The following is a 15,769-nucleotide window of genomic DNA, read 5'->3' as shown; positions in this document are numbered from 1 at the left end:
TCTAGTCTGATTTATGAAGTGCTCTGTTGCTGCCTAGTGGTGAAATGCAAAAGATCCTGCTCTCCTGCAGTCATTAAAGGCTACTCGTCCCTCTAGCTGGCAATGATATTGCCCATATCATAGTTTACATATTTGCATCACACACAGACTTCATTCCATAAAGCCAGTGTCCAACCTTGCTACAGGTGCACGCTATCGGATAGGTGCAATATTCAATACAGACTCTGTAATTCTTCCACAGGTTAACTTTGTCCAGTTATCTTTAGGAGGGTGGATGTTCTAGAAGCCTGCTCTTCCCTCTCATACACACACCTGCCCTACCTGAACGAGCCTGGATGCAATAGCAGCTTTGCATCGTTCTGAGTGTAAGAACTGCACAAAACCCATTTCAGTGCCGACTTTGTCACAGGAAAGTAGTTGGGATAGGGTTCTGTATTTCTAAAGAAATAGTAAAGTTGCTCAAACTTACACTTTTGTGTAAGGTTTTGTTCTACCACCGTGTGCTGTGAATCCCTTTTCAGATGAGCACCTCAGATGAGCTCTTGCTTATCCCAAGCCCCGTTCCTTCCGAGCCTCCAACCATCCTTCAGCAGTTCAAGTTCTGCTGCATTGGTCTCTGTAATTCCCCCCAAGACTCTGTTCCCTTCCATCCAGCCTATTTCCATATTCTTCCTGACACAGACACCAGCATAGCACCCCATACCTTTGTGCCTCTTTTCCAGCTAATCCTCCTTCTCTCCTTCCCTCCTGCTGTTGCTGCCATTTGTCCAAGTACCTTAGCCAGGATTACGGGTGAATGTATGGCCTTGAGAATGTCCTTTAACTTAGTGAAGCCTGGTCATGCAGCCTTTATCTTGAAAATACCCCTGTCACCTTCCAGAGCTGAACCATTCCTCCCACAACCAGGTGTTTCAGAGAAAGAAGACACTACTCATCTATCTCATGTTCATGGAGAACTTGGTATAATTTTCTACAGATAATCTGATCAAGTCAGGTCTAGTAATTTGATTCATCGTCTGGCAAAGAAGGCTTCTTACTGTGATCTATTGAGTGTCAGCATTGGACACAAAGAAACATGAATTGCATTACACTGCAATGAGAGAGGTTAGTTTTATGTTATGCTGCTGTGATTGTAAATGCTGCTTAGTACCAGAGGAACCACGGGTCAGACATTTGGAGTTTTTAAGTATGTTTGCTTTCAGACAAAGATCTGGGTAGCCCTTTCACAAAGCTGTGCCCCACTTTAGGGTTCTATTTCAATATTCTGCTAGCTCCTGAGCCACACATTTTTAAAGAGAATAAATATTACTAAAATAGTGCAGGACCAAGGCTCACATCCATTGAAATTGATGAGGACATTCCTACTGACTTCAGAATCAGTAGCAGGTCTATGAGGAAAATACAACTTTTTAAAAGGGCAGTGTTTAAAGGAAGCACTATAAATTTAAAGTTCAGGCAAACTTATTGATCAGTTCTGATTCCTTCTTGATCTTAAAGATCAACAAAATGTTTTGCTGTGCTTCCAGAACACATTTGAGGTAGTACTAGGGAGATGGATGCAGTGGTGTGCTACCCATGTTTTAAGAAGTAAATTCCACTGAGAAACATTTTTTCCCTGTGATAAATTATATATCTTAGCAGAACAGGATTCAATGCACTTTTTGAAATTTAAATGCAAAATATTATTTAGCAAATATATTAAGAATTAATAACTGTGAGAAAATACACAAAAACTTATCCTGGAAATATATTTTTCCCACTGAAATCTTAATAAATGTAAATAATGACCTAACACTGTGCCTATATTGTGTACCAGCTGGTGAAAACATTTAAGACTCAGTATTAAACTGAGTTGTGGAACAAGATAAAGAAGTTTGTGGAGGAGCCTTCTGCACATTCCTGTGCCTTCATCTGTCATGTAAGGACAGTTGTTTTCATGGATGTAAACAATGACCTAACAGAAAAATTCTCAGCAGATGGCACATGTGAATGCATCTCATGGTTTCTGTTTTGTAAAGGGCTGAGTGAGCTGTGCACTGCAGATGATGTCTTGTTTGCTGCTGTTTGCCGAGATCAGAACTGTGCATGCACAAAGGAGCCAAGTGACCTTACTGAGTAGTACCTATCTCCCTCAGCCATGCATAGGAGTGGAAAGGTGGTAGGTGATTTTACCATAAACAAGTAGATATTAAATATCTCTGCACAGAGCTCAATTATTATGCAGGGTACAGGCTGTCAACAACAGGCTGTCCTTCACAGCAATTCTTTAGATACCGAAGGAAAAAACGAGTGCTTGCTAATTCAAAGTGAGATGGATCTAAGTAGAAATCTTCCACATCTCTAGACATACCCTGATGCTACAGTGCAACAAGCATTCTTGTGTGCTGACAAGCAGTTTTACTTTGGGATAAAGTTCTGTGGTACATCTGCTATCTGATCTAGTTATTCGGCTGAGTACTACTCTTGTTACAAGTAACTACTACTAGTTACACACAGAGGTGACCCAACTGTCCAGCAGCAAATGTCATCTAAATGCAGTCAGGCAACGGAGAAAAGGAAGTTTTGATTCTTGTCCAATCTATCCCTCAAGGGCCAGAGAAAGGCAGATTGATTCAGTCAGAGAGCTCATGCACTCCACCAGCTCAAAGCATGAAGTCAGTTAAGAAGAAAAAAATTAGAGAGGAAGTAATTAAAATGGTAACTCTTGATGTAACAGCCAAGCTGAAAATGTTTGTGGATGCCTGTTGCTAAAGCCACTGATCAACCTTCCTGAAGTATTGAGAGTGGGTAAAGAATCAATAGTCTCAAATACTGGAAGTTGGCACAAATTAAAAAAGATCAATCAGATTTCTGAAAGACTCAGTTTTTAGACTTCCACTGTTCTTAATATTCCAAAATAGAATAGAGAAATGACTGTATTCTCCATCTGTAATCTGACAGGGTACACAGAAGTAATCAACCATTTCTCCTGAGTATTTATACTACTACACCATTATGATAGCCAAGAAGTCTATTTTTCATCAGAGAAATGTCATTTAGAAGCAACTTTTGGAGGCCATCTGACGCAGCCCCCTCTTCAAAGCAGGACTATCACCAGCACTGACTATGGATTTGCCTAGCCAAGTCCTGAAAACCTCCGGGGAAAAGATTCCACAGCCTCTTTGAGCAAGCTGGGCCAGCACTGCTCTATCCTCTAACAAACAAGTTCATCCTGAAGTCCAAACCGAACTTGCCACACTGCAGCTTGTGGCTCTTGATCCTTACTATGTCATCTGGCACTACTGGGAAGAGTTTGCTTCGTCAGCTTTGTAATAGGCTTCAGGTAGTTAAAGGCAGCTATCTAATCAGTCAAAGCATGTGTTCAAGATTAATTGGCCAACTAGAATGTATTTTATATTAACCAGGAATGAAAAGTGCATGGCGTGGTAGTTTGTATCTGTCTGAGGAACTTGTTAAGTGAGTATAGGTGTCATATGACTACTTCTACTGAAAGGAAGCATGGAGGACTCCTGTCCCTCCACTTTCAGAAATACATCTGTATCTCTGTTAAAGAAGATGCTGACAAATAACAATTCTGGCACATAAAAATAGAAAAAAAACCCTACTTTGTATTTAGAGAAATTGTTTGTGCAGTCAGGTATAGATCTGCTACATGCTTGTGACAATGATAAAGAACTGTCACTCTTTGATTGCTTGAATACTGGTGCGAATACTATAAAAGCAGGTTGCTTCAAAATTCTTCTTTCAGAAAACAGTGAAACTATTACTATGGCATTATAAATATGCTTAGATTCATAGAATGAAAGAATCATTGAGGTTGAAAGTGACCTCTGGAGACCATTGTGGTGGGTTAACCCTGGCTGAACGCCAGGTGCCCACCAAAGCCGCTCTATCACTCCCCCTCCTCAACTGGAGCACCTCCTCCCCCTCCTTCTTCACTGACCTCAGTGTTTGCAGAGTTGTTTCTCTCACATATTCTCACTCCTTTCTCCAGCTGCAGTTAGTTGTGCAGTTTTTTTATTTCCCCTTCTTAAATCCGTTATCACAGAGGCGCTACCACCGTTGCTGATTGGCTCGGCCTTGGCCAGACATCTTGGAGCCGGCTGGCATTTGCTCTATCGGACACAGGGGAAGCTTCTAGCAGCTTCTCCCAGAAGCCACCCCCTGTAGCTCTCCTGCTAGCAAAACCTTGCCACGCAAATGCAATACAATCATCTAGTCGAACCCCACTGCTCAAAGCAGGGTCAACTGGAGCCAGCTACTCAGGGGTCCAGGGCTGTAATGCTACTGTTTGCCTTGTTCCATCTTCTCAGGATCCTGAGAAGATCATGTTACGAACATCATCTTATGATCACTACAGCAAAGGCTGCCCCCAACTTCCACATCCCCCACTTCTTCCTTGACTGTAAGTATGAGGCCCAGCATTCCCTCGTTGGCTCCATGATCACCTCTACTGGGAGGCTGTCGTTAATGCACTCCAGAATTCTTCTGGACTGCTTGTGCCCTGCTGTGTTGCCCTTGCAGGCTTCTAAATTCACGGTAAATATTTTGCAATGTTTAGAGGGCATGTTGTTGTTGGGGTGGTGGGATGTATGTTTGGTTGAAGGTCTTTTTACAGAGGAGTATTCCTGCAAGTCTGGAAATCTTCCTTTTTCCATGAAGGGCATCTTTGCTAATTTGCCTTTGCTTTTTGCACCAATCCACATGGAAATCAGAGTCCTGTTTCTCCGTCTGACCTTGCAGCCCCCTGACACTTTTCTCTGTACTTCCTATACTCCTCCCATGCCTGGTTCATACCCTGCTTATGAGGCCTTTTGAGCAATTTAGTTACCTGTGGAAAGTATCCCTTCAAAGATTATTCCCTTTTCTTGTGCTAATCCTTTGGGGATGTACCAGGTCCATAAGTTCTTTCCTTTTCTTTACAGTCACATATATGCCTACACATATGCACACACAGTTGTTCATTATTATAAAATTAGGTGAGTCACTGAGATTGTTTGATCTGAAATATAGCCTAGGCCATGAAGTTTCCCTAGACCATGCAGCAAACAATGGATGGTTTTCAGTCTATTGACCTTCCAGTTAACAGCTCAGTTAGCTTTGCCACACCACTGTACTTGAATTGCTAAATATTTCCCACTTTTGTCTCTCATCTGTTTCTGAGGAAAGAAGGACATAACTATTTAACATCTATGCTATATTTGATATTCCATACTGCTGTGGCTCAAAGAAACGGATGTGTTTTAAACACAGATTTTTGTCATTAAAGGAGAACAGTTCATTGAGTAAAAATACACATTAAAAGGCCTTGGTTTTATATACAAAAAGCCATATGCACAAAAATGTGTATGGAAGATCTTCTAGACAAGCAGCTAACAAAACAATAAGAAAATAGTCCACTTGGTGTCTGCAGAGTTGTTTCTCTCACATATTCTCAATCCTCTCTCTGGCTACAGTTGCACAGGTTTTTTTCCCCTTTCTTAAATGTATTATCACAGAGGTGTTACCACCATCGCTGATGGGCTTGGCCTTGGCCAGCAGCAGGTCTGTTTTGGAGCTGGCTGGCATTGGCTTTATCGGACATAGGGGAAGCTTCTAGCAGCTTCTCACAGAAGCCACCCCCTGTAGCTCTCCTGCTAGCAAAACCTTGCCACGCAAATGCAATACAATCATCTAGTCGAACTCCACTGCTCAAAGCAGGGTCAACTGGAGCCAGCTACTCAGGGGTCCAGGGCTGTAATGCTACTGTTTGCCTTGTTCCATCTTCTCAGGATCCTGAGAAGATCATGATACGAACATCATCTTATGATCACTACAGCAAAGGCTGCCCCCAACTTCCACATCCCCCACTTCTTCCTTGACTGTAAGTATGAGGCCCAGCATTCCCTCGTTGGCTCCATGATCACCTCTACTGGGAGGCTGTCGTTAGTGCACTCCAGAATTCTTCTGGACTGCTTGTGCCCTGCTGTGTTGCCCTTGCAGGCTTCTAAATTCACGGTAAATATTTTGCAATGTTTAGAGGGCATGTTGTTGTTGGGGTGGTGGGATGTATGTTTGGTTGAAGGTCTTTTTACAGAGGAGTATTCCTGCAAGTCTGGAAATCTTCCTTTTTCCATGAAGGGCATCTTTGCTAATTTGCCTTTGCTTTTTGCACCAATCCACATGGAAATCAGAGTCCTGTTTCTCCGTCTGACCTTGCAGCCCCCTGACACTTTTCTCTGTACTTCCTATACTCCTCCCATGCCTGGTTCATACCCTGCTTATGAGGCCTTTTGAGCAATTTAGTTACCTGTGGAAAGTATCCCTTCAAAGATTATTCCCTTTTCTTGTGCTAATCCTTTGGGGATGTACCAGGTCCATAAGTTCTTTCCTTTTCTTTACAGTCACATATATGCCTACACATATGCACACACAGTTGTTCATTATTATAAAATTAGGTGAGTCACTGAGATTGTTTGATCTGAAATATAGCCTAGGCCATGAAGTTTCCCTAGACCATGCAGCAAACAATGGATGGTTTTCAGTCTATTGACCTTCCAGTTAACAGCTCAGTTAGCTTTGCCACACCACTGTACTTGAATTGCTAAATATTTCCCACTTTTGTCTCTCATCTGTTTCTGAGGAAAGAAGGACATAACTATTTAACATCTATGCTATATTTGATATTCCATACTGCTGTGGCTCAAAGAAACGGATGTGTTTTAAACACAGATTTTTGTCATTAAAGGAGAACAGTTCATTGAGTAAAAATACACATTAAAAGGCCTTGGTTTTATATACAAAAAGCCATGTGCACAAAAATGTGTATGGAAGATCTTCTAGACAAGCAGCTAACAAAACAATAAGAAAATAGTCCAGTATTAGATCAGAAAAACTGAAAAAATGGTTTGTATGGAAGTCAAAATTCTGTTGTTGATTAGCTTGAAAGCATTGTAATGAAATAAAGTTTCTCAAACAAGGTAAGATGGAAAAAAAGGAAGACTATTTTGTGCAGTATGGAAGCCTATTTAATTAACTGTATTTAGGTACATGAACTACATACATTTTTGTCCAGTAGAGGGCAGAATGACAACGACGCAAAGGCGGAGCTGGCAGAAAGTATTGGAAAACGGTTTGCACAAAAGAATGTCAGGCCTGATCTTGTGTGTCAGTAAGTACCGCAGTTCCTACTGACTGCAGCCTTACTTTTGGGTGTGCAACACCACTAAAAAGAGCTTCTGAGGTTTCCTTAGGCATCTGGAAGAAAATGCTGCAGCCTTTAATACCAATATATTCTACCCATGTTTTCCAACAGTGTATCGATGGCAGCTAGAAATGTGTTCAAGCTGGGTAAGCAGAGCAAATGCTGTTTTTCCTGACAGCAGCAATGACTTTAGCCTCTTCTATTTCATATAGCGCATCTGGGACTGTGTTAAAATATTCCCCTTATTTTTCCCTTTGCAGTACTTGATTAACTTTTATTTTGTAGATGTGGAAATCCTTCTCCGCTTTATGTTATTGCTATAAATATCTCTTGTTAACTGCAAAATAAATATGCTTTGGCAGCAGGGAAGAAGAAAATTTCTTACTGCACCTTACAACTGCATCCAGTATAAAATAATGTTCTATTACAATTACAGCATTTCTTTGAATGCGGAGTAGAGACAACATGGGCTGTGCACTGCACCATTGAGACAGAGGTGGTTTATTTAGTCTGCTGGAAAGGGAGCTTACAACCTAGGTTTATGGTAATTTGGACTGGAAGAGGACAGAGAAGCGAGGTCAGCTTGGCTCAAGTTTACAGACACAGCCTGACGTTTACAGACAAAGCCTGATGTTGGCTGCTCTGAGCCTGGTCTGGTTTTGAAAGCCTTCATAGAATATTGCTTTTATCCCATTGCCTTAAAAGAACATGAAAAGGAGCTGCCAGCAAGGCTTGAGTAGCAGTGAACGGCAGTGACATGAGGCATTCTTTCACAGGGTGCAAAGCCAACCACCATGGAGTGAATGGACTTTTACAAGCATGGGACAGGATTATGGACAGCAGCTCTGATAAAAGAGGGTCTGAAGAGGAACAGGGGGAAACACTAGGTGAACTTAAGTTATAAATTAAAAAGAAAGAGAAAGTAATAATTTCATTCAAAAGCCAGCACCCACCCCACTCCCATCCCCAGACCTCTGGAGCCATCCAAGCCCTCCCTTGACTGAGTTAAAAACAACTGCCATGATTTTAGCTACAGGGTGGTTGGCTTCTTACATTTAGCAAATGGCATCTGCTTGAGCATGTTTTTCTGACTCTTTTATGTACCTGTTAGGGTTCATTAACCTGGAGCAGAATCTGGCTAAATGTGGCAGCTGATGTACCTGAATAATTGTGTTAAAAGGCATTTCTAGCTAAAAACATGATGGATGAAATAAATGTGATAATCCTTAAAATATCAGCTGAACAAATATTACTGCTAAAAATTAAGTGGTTGGGGCCAAATATGACAGTCCTTTATGTGCAGCTTCAGTCTTTGCATTCATGTAGTTGAGATAGTCCAGCTCAAGCTGCTTCTTACAGCATGGAAGAGAACAGCAGTGTGTTTATTTTGCAGTAGTGCAACATGGGTTGGTCTCACTATACAGTGCTAATCATTTTCTTTTGCTCAAAGGACTTGACGTCAATATTTATTTTCTTTTTTTCAGACTCAGGCCTTTGGAAGTGTATGTTTTAAAATGGGGCTGAGATGGGTAATTCTGTCTATGTCAGAGATGGCAGTCTTGCCTTTGAAATCTGCTTCTGATACATTTTCTAGTGGTGAAACCAGGGATAAAGGTACACTGACAAACAGTGTCCTTATCAGTAAGCCTTTGACTCTGTTGTAGTAGGTTTCCTAAAGCCTGTATGCTAGTATACTTTATACCACCTTAGAAGTTAGGTTGTGTGGAAGTGCAGCGTATTAGCTGGAAATAGGGGCTGTGGTATTGCATGTTTTATATGAGCTCTGTTAGACAACAGGAAATACAAATACTCCACTCCAGGTGTCAGAATATCTCAGGTTTATAACTGCTATTTGTAAGAAAGGTCCAGATTCTAGTCGTATTTCTAAAATAGCTTTTAACATAAACCTTTAAGTTCCTGGTAGCATTTTAAAAAAAAAGGCAGGCAAATTCAGTCTTGGTAATGGAGTTGCATACACTCGTAAAAAGGCTTAGGTCACTTAATCTGCACTTGTTAAAAATGGGTAAACAAGCACATGGATCCAGGGCTAAAGGCACTGTTAGTCTGATGCAAAGCCTGCTAGATTCACAAGGAGTTTTTCCACTAATTTCAGTGGACTGACACTGGTCTGATGAGGCCTCATCATCCAATGGTTTTGAATCAGGCCCAGCATTGGGACTACCCTACTCCACATGGGAAAAAAGCACGCAGAGGAAGCAGCTGGTATGAGGTCATGCGCCTGCACAGTCCAGAGAGCAGTCCTCTGGGTTCCAGAAACTGTAGATCCAACCAGGCTCTGTGCCCCACCTGAACTGACCAGGCATTTTTTGTGCGTCTATGTTCTTTCAGTGATTCAGGGATCTTTGCTACTGCTCTCAATGATATAGTACAGATACAGCCTGACCTTTGGATATGTCCTTCATCTGCATCCATGTACTTGAACTCAGGTCCATTTCCTTTAAGGGTAAGAGACAAATCTGTGTGTCTAGATTAGGAGAGAGTGACATGCTTCTAGAAGCTGTGAGCTTGGAGCAAATTGCCTTTTGATGACACTGGCTACTCTCTGCACTCTTTCTGTAAAGACAACTAATGCATCTGAAAGAAGGCTACTAACCTAAAAGTTACAGATGTGTATAATTCAAATCATATGAATCTGCACCTTTCTCTGCCTCTGCCTCCATTCCTATTTATCAGATATAAATACTGAGTTTGTGCTTTAACAATTAAAGCAAATGTAATAGACTTCCAAGCAGGTAGGTTTTTTCCTTCCCTCTGTACTTCACCCCTTGTGAGCAGTGGAAAAGTATTTTGGATCCCACAGGTTTGCGATTCCACCCTGCCTAGTTCTTGTGGGGTTTCTCTTGCGCTACACATACCTGACAGTGATCTGGAGAAAAGTAGCGCCATTTAGGGTCAGATGAGCACCAAGGCTTAAGTCACAATACCTATCACTTCACAGCTGCAGTTTCAAAATGGCTCCCATGAATGCCATTTCTATACCAGTAACTCAGTTTTTAGGAACTTCTTCAACTGCTGCCCTTCTACTGTCAACATCATGTTTCTTTCTGGTCTCCTTTTCTGTCTAATGAGTAAACCCTTCTCCTCCTATCTGTTTCTAAAGAGCTCTGCCTTTTTTTTCCCCAGTCCATTTTGAGCTTCCACTGTTATTGATTGCTGTGCTAAAGACACAGTAGGGAAACCAGGTATCTTCCAACGCCAAAATGGTGGTTTGTTGTTTTTACAGTTACACTATTTTCAGTACTGAAGCAGTGAGGTAATTACATGCAAAAAAATATAATTAAAAGAAGAAAAAAAACTCTACTATTGTCATCTGCAGTCTTGAGACAATCCATATATTGATTTACAGGATGATTTTTACGACACACTGATGCTTCTCAACTGGTCCCTGAAGCTACTCAGTGGGAATCTCCAGCTATCTGCAAATTCTATAGCAATTCCAAGTGTAACATACAGTAACAAATGGTAACAAATGCAAAGTATAGCACAGCTCATAACTGTAGAATTATAAAAATACCATCCCAATTTTTGGTATTCTACTACTTTCTTTTTTGAGATAAAATATAGCTAATATTAAAGCTGCTTCTGTACCACACCTTCCAGTGCCCCAGGTCTAGGAAACATGGACATAAATGGGACAAATTCTGGATGCTCCCCAATATCCAGTGGCTTAGTAGCAATACATGTTTGAAACAAAATTATGCTAATGCAACATAGTGCTTTGCTGGCTTAAAGGTACTTAAAATAGCATAGCGTTTACCTATTGATTTTAGGGAATAAGAGGGCATTTTTATTCTAACATAACTGCAGCAGGGAGACAGGAATTTATCAGAGATAATTAAATAGGAACAAAACCTGTGGCTGTAAGTCCATATTCTGCTCTTAACTGTAACTGTATGTCCTGATAAATCCATTAAGAGTTGGGGATGAGCTGTAAGTACAGAATTTGGCTAGAAGCTTCTTGTTTTGCTTTTCTGTAGTGGATAAGTGCAAGCTTCTACCACAGTCTCACTGAAGTTCAGATATTTGCTGAGCCTTCTGACCTCTTTTACTCAAATGAAAATCCTGATTCTTATTTACTTGCCTTTTGCTGCCACCTTTTGCAAATCATGTTTCATTTGTCTCAGAGCCTATGCTAAAAGAGTGAGTGTTTTGGGCTCTGTTATGTTACTGTTTGGTATGTGACTAGGAAACTGTAGGTACACTGCAGTTCCACATGCTGTGTGGGGAGAATTAACAGGCTTTTTTGCATTTGCCAAATCTTTCTTTGAGAATGGGAAGTGGGAAACTACAGTTCTATTCATTAGATTAGCTTCTGGGATGCATCCTGCTATCCAAGTCTGATAAGCTGATTGCTGGCCACCTTAGATATTGTCTGTCTGCTTTCTAGGTCACTTGTCCCGTGGCTCTTTGGAAGTAGGTTTAGTATCTGCATAGAGATCCTATATTCTTTCCTTCAAGCTTACTATTTTCCTTACCTTTTTACTCTTGAGTAATGGGTAATGCATTTTATTTGTAGTTGAGGTTCCTTTATGTGTATGTATGTGTGAATATAAAACATGACTCAATATTAGATTCACAATCAAAAAATAATTAGATTTGTTTGGCCAGAAAAAAATGTGTTCACTTTTCAAACTATTAGGAAGGGGCAAAATGTATCATGCAAAGCATTTGAAAGTTCCTAAGGGAAATAGTTGCTGGATAAGGAGCTAGTTTTTCTGTTTCTAAACATAGCTTCTATACTTTCTAAAAATATGTAAGGGAAATTGTTTCTGTATGGAGTACATTAGACTTTTTCCAGTTAGTGAGTTCCCTTAGCAAGTAAGTGCTGAAGCTAAAGTACAGAGAAGATGATAGATTAGAATTGATTTCAACTGGATTATAACACCTTTGGCACAGGGAGAACATTTTACCATTTCTTTGCAAAGCCACTAGGACAATGGAAACCACTTTGCAACACATAGCCTAGGATGATACTGCACGAATAATGAATAACAGAAGTGTATTTCAGCTGAAGAACTTCTCTCTAGCTCTTCACCAGAACTAGCTTGCCAGATTTCAGAGCAAAGTGCAAGGTTAATTTATTTTGCCTGATTTTACTCTCTCTGGGCATGTTTGGCAGCGACACTTAATTCTGTGTGTTTGCTAAAGCAAAAATACTCTCATTTCAAAAGTGAATTTTGATTGCTGCATAGTATTTGTTATGTACACAGTGCAACTGAGGAGATAAATCTGAGAATAAGGGCATAAATAAAATCTAACATCTGTTGTAGAAGGAGGTAACTGCAAGGGCTAAAGCAAATCCACTGTAAATTTTATCCTGTATTTGTGAAACTGTGTCATGCTGTTTGTAGAGAACTCTTGCTGTCTTCTTAGTTTGTGAGGCTAAAGGATCTCAGTTTATTTGAGAAAACAAAAGGTTGCTCGACCTTCACTGAGTCCACTCTGCAAGCACATTCAGCACTTTTCTTTGTAGTTTATGGACAGCTGAAGGAAAATATACATTGCAGGAACTACTTGTTACCACTCAATTTCACCAAGTATTTACATGCGCCTTTCTTTAGTATATAAGTAACCTCAGTTAGTCAAAGGACAAAGAATGACGTGTACTTAGCTAGATGTGTTTAAGCACTAACTGAACTGAGGCCTAAATTATTAAAAGTAAGTTACTGGTATTATAACACTGCATTACAGTTTTTAAGGCCTTTCTTAAATCATTTAAATTAAATGGGCTGTGCACCTCAAGAATAAATAATGCGTTTTTTCTCAAACACTTTACAGAACGAGGCTCAAAAGGACATCTTGACCTCACGGAGTTAATAGGAGTTCCTCTTCCTCCTTCCGTCTACTTTGTCACCGGCTATGGAGGGTTTCCAGCTTACAGCTTTGGTCCAGATGCTAACATCGGTCGATTGACAAGTGCTATAATACCATTGCCTTTCTATAAAGATTTTGCTATTGTAGTTACAGTGAAACCAAACAGTGATCATGGAGGAGTGCTATTTGCAATAACAGATGCCTTCCAGAAAACTATTTACCTGGGAATGAGACTTTCACCGGTTGAAGACAGCACCCAGAGAATAATTGTATACTACACAGAGCCTGGTTCCTATATCTCCCGAGAGGCTGCTTCATTTAAAGTGCCAGTGATGACTAACAGGTGGAATAAGTTTACAGTGACTGTTCAGGGAAATGATGTTGCTTTGTTCATGGACTGTGAAGAATATCAGAGAGTTCAATTTCAAAGGTCAGCTCGAGCTTTGGTATTTGAATCTGGCTCTGGGATATTTGTTGGTAATGCAGGAGCCACAGGATTGGAAAAGTTCACAGTAAGTACTGTCTGATAAATTCACATGCCTCAGTGTTTTATGCATGTGCTCTCTACCCAAGAAAGTCTGCTTACAATGGTTATATCCCAAATGAGGTTACAAACTATATAGCTTGTATTTTCCATACCTGGCTAGGGTTCAGGCAGTGCAGATATATAAACTCTGTTTTAAAATGCAAATGTTCCCAGAACCTCAGAAGTTTATTAATGGTCCAGATACTAAGCTCAATGCTCAGTTTGAATATTAGGAATTTCAAAGTAAATATATCACATAACTTTATACGGCCCTTTTATGAAGGGCAGACTTCAGAGTATCCATTTGTTTAACTTCTGAGAATAATACCTTAGTAGAAAGTCAATATTTTAAACTCTTATTAGCTAGGTATGTTTACTTCACATTCAACATCAGGAAGAGAATGATCTCATCAAAGATAAAGACAGTTGGAAGATAAAGCTGTATTTCTGCAATTTATATATTACTTGAAGCTTATCAGGTGCTTTAGAAAAATAGAATGCACCAAAACCACTACTACAAGGCTCCCAAGCCTTCTTAGCTCGAGTGCAAGCATCCTTTCTGCTGCAACCTGACTGAAATTCTCAGCCATTGAGCTTCCAAATGGAAATGTGAAGGCTGTCAATATGCGTGAGGTTGACTCATTGTCAAAATGAAAGGGAAATGTCACACTTTTTCTGTCTTGTTTTTGTATTTCCCTTGTATTTCAAAACTTGTACAGTATTTCGTGGGATTAATATCTCTTCCCCTAAATCAGTAAAGCAGCAGCACAAAACTGAGTGGATTCTTTGCTTTAGAGAAAGAAGATGTTCTTTCTAAAGTTCAGGTGTACTGGCAGGTTCTGACCTCCACCTGGTAAGCAACAATGATAATGTACTTTTATCATTTATCTGACTAGTCTAAGCACCTAGAATTACAGGAATATATTGATTAGCAGCAAATAAGTGGTAGAAAGGGATATGTAGGAAAACTGCCTGCTGGCGCTACCTTTCTTAGATGGAATGACTGGAGTATTGGGGATGCCTGATTACTAAGTAGGAATGAGAAACATTCCAGAAAATTAGACCACTTTGGTACCCTACCTGGAAAACACATATGTGAAGATCAGTTGCTGAGATTATCACCAATAAATCTGTAAATATGGTGACAGGAACGCATGGTGGATTACACTCTAAGGCATTTCCACTGAAATAGGCTGTTCTGTATGTTATATCGAGTACATAAATTTCAGCCAATATTCTGATTGCTTCAGTACTATTAATTGTGACATGTACTCTAGGTCTTGTGCCTTTATTTCTTCATGCATCATATGTCACAATTGCTTTTGGGTAGAAAAACTAAATGGTTGATTCCTCCCTCAAGCTCTGTTTGTATGACAGGAAGTGTTAATATTGATTGCCCAAAATAGAAACAATTCACATCAGATGGTGCAAATGACTCTGAATGGATGTCAGGCTGGTTTGCTCTGGCTAATGGGAACTCGTGTGTCTAAGATTCTGGTTGCCAGATGCAAAAGGACATAACTATCATCAGATTTTATGGAAACAAAAGGAGATTCTAGCCCTGGTGCTTGTAAAGAAAAGTAGAAACCGGACAACAACCAAATATAGCTGAATCAGTGATGATGCCAGATTCTGCAAACCAGCTTTAACAGGGAAGGGAGCAGCAGGTACAAGACTCAGAGGGGGACTGTTTAGCCTCATACCTACCATCCCTACCATCCCTACCACGGCAGACTTGGCCATGACTTTACTAGTGGGAGTAATTGGCTAGCAGCAACACTTGGGAAACATTAGGGCTCTCCATTTTGCTTCCTTCACCATCCCAGGCCACAGATTAGAGCAAGAGGAGGAAAATGTGTTCTCCAAATGTGATTCACTCATACTGTGAAAAGAAAGCATCTATTCTAAGAGACTGCTTAAATGTCTGGTTGTACCTCCTTTCATGTATGATTTTTCAGCGAACTCTTCAGTTAGTCTGACATCGTTCAATATCTGGGTTGCCCATTATTAAGTTTTGAGGGAAATAGGATGGTTCAGTTCACTGAGCTGTTATCTCAGATTGCCTGCAAATTCAGGAGGCACCAACTGTGTGAGTTTCTGTTTGAAGGTACAGAATTTAGAGGATCGTTAAAGATAGAATCTCAGATTTTGTTCCCTTCTGAAATATTCTAGAAGCCACCAGAAATATTGCTTCAAAAGTACTTCTTGCTTATAATTCCCCAACA

At 40.3% G+C, this 15,769-nt stretch overlaps 1 protein-coding gene across 1 annotated transcript in view; it reads left to right on the top strand.

Moving 5' to 3' along the window:
* The window catches only part of LOC103917371 (collagen alpha-1(XV) chain-like), a 67,314-nt gene that overhangs the window by 36,640 nt on the left and 14,905 nt on the right, over positions 1 to 15,769 (top strand). Inside the window, exon 3 of the mRNA XM_009324498.1 lies at positions 12,983 to 13,530. Within this exon, the coding sequence (XP_009322773.1) occupies positions 12,983 to 13,530 (548 nt within the window). The remainder of the gene's footprint in view (positions 1 to 12,982; positions 13,531 to 15,769) is intronic.

This window comes from Pygoscelis adeliae, unplaced genomic scaffold, assembly GCF_000699105.1.
Source record: "Pygoscelis adeliae isolate BGI_AS28 unplaced genomic scaffold, ASM69910v1 Scaffold95, whole genome shotgun sequence".
Taxonomy (NCBI): domain Eukaryota; kingdom Metazoa; phylum Chordata; class Aves; order Sphenisciformes; family Spheniscidae; genus Pygoscelis; species Pygoscelis adeliae.
The sequence above is the reverse complement of the archived record's forward strand: the minus strand, read 5'-3'. Positions and strand labels throughout refer to the sequence as shown.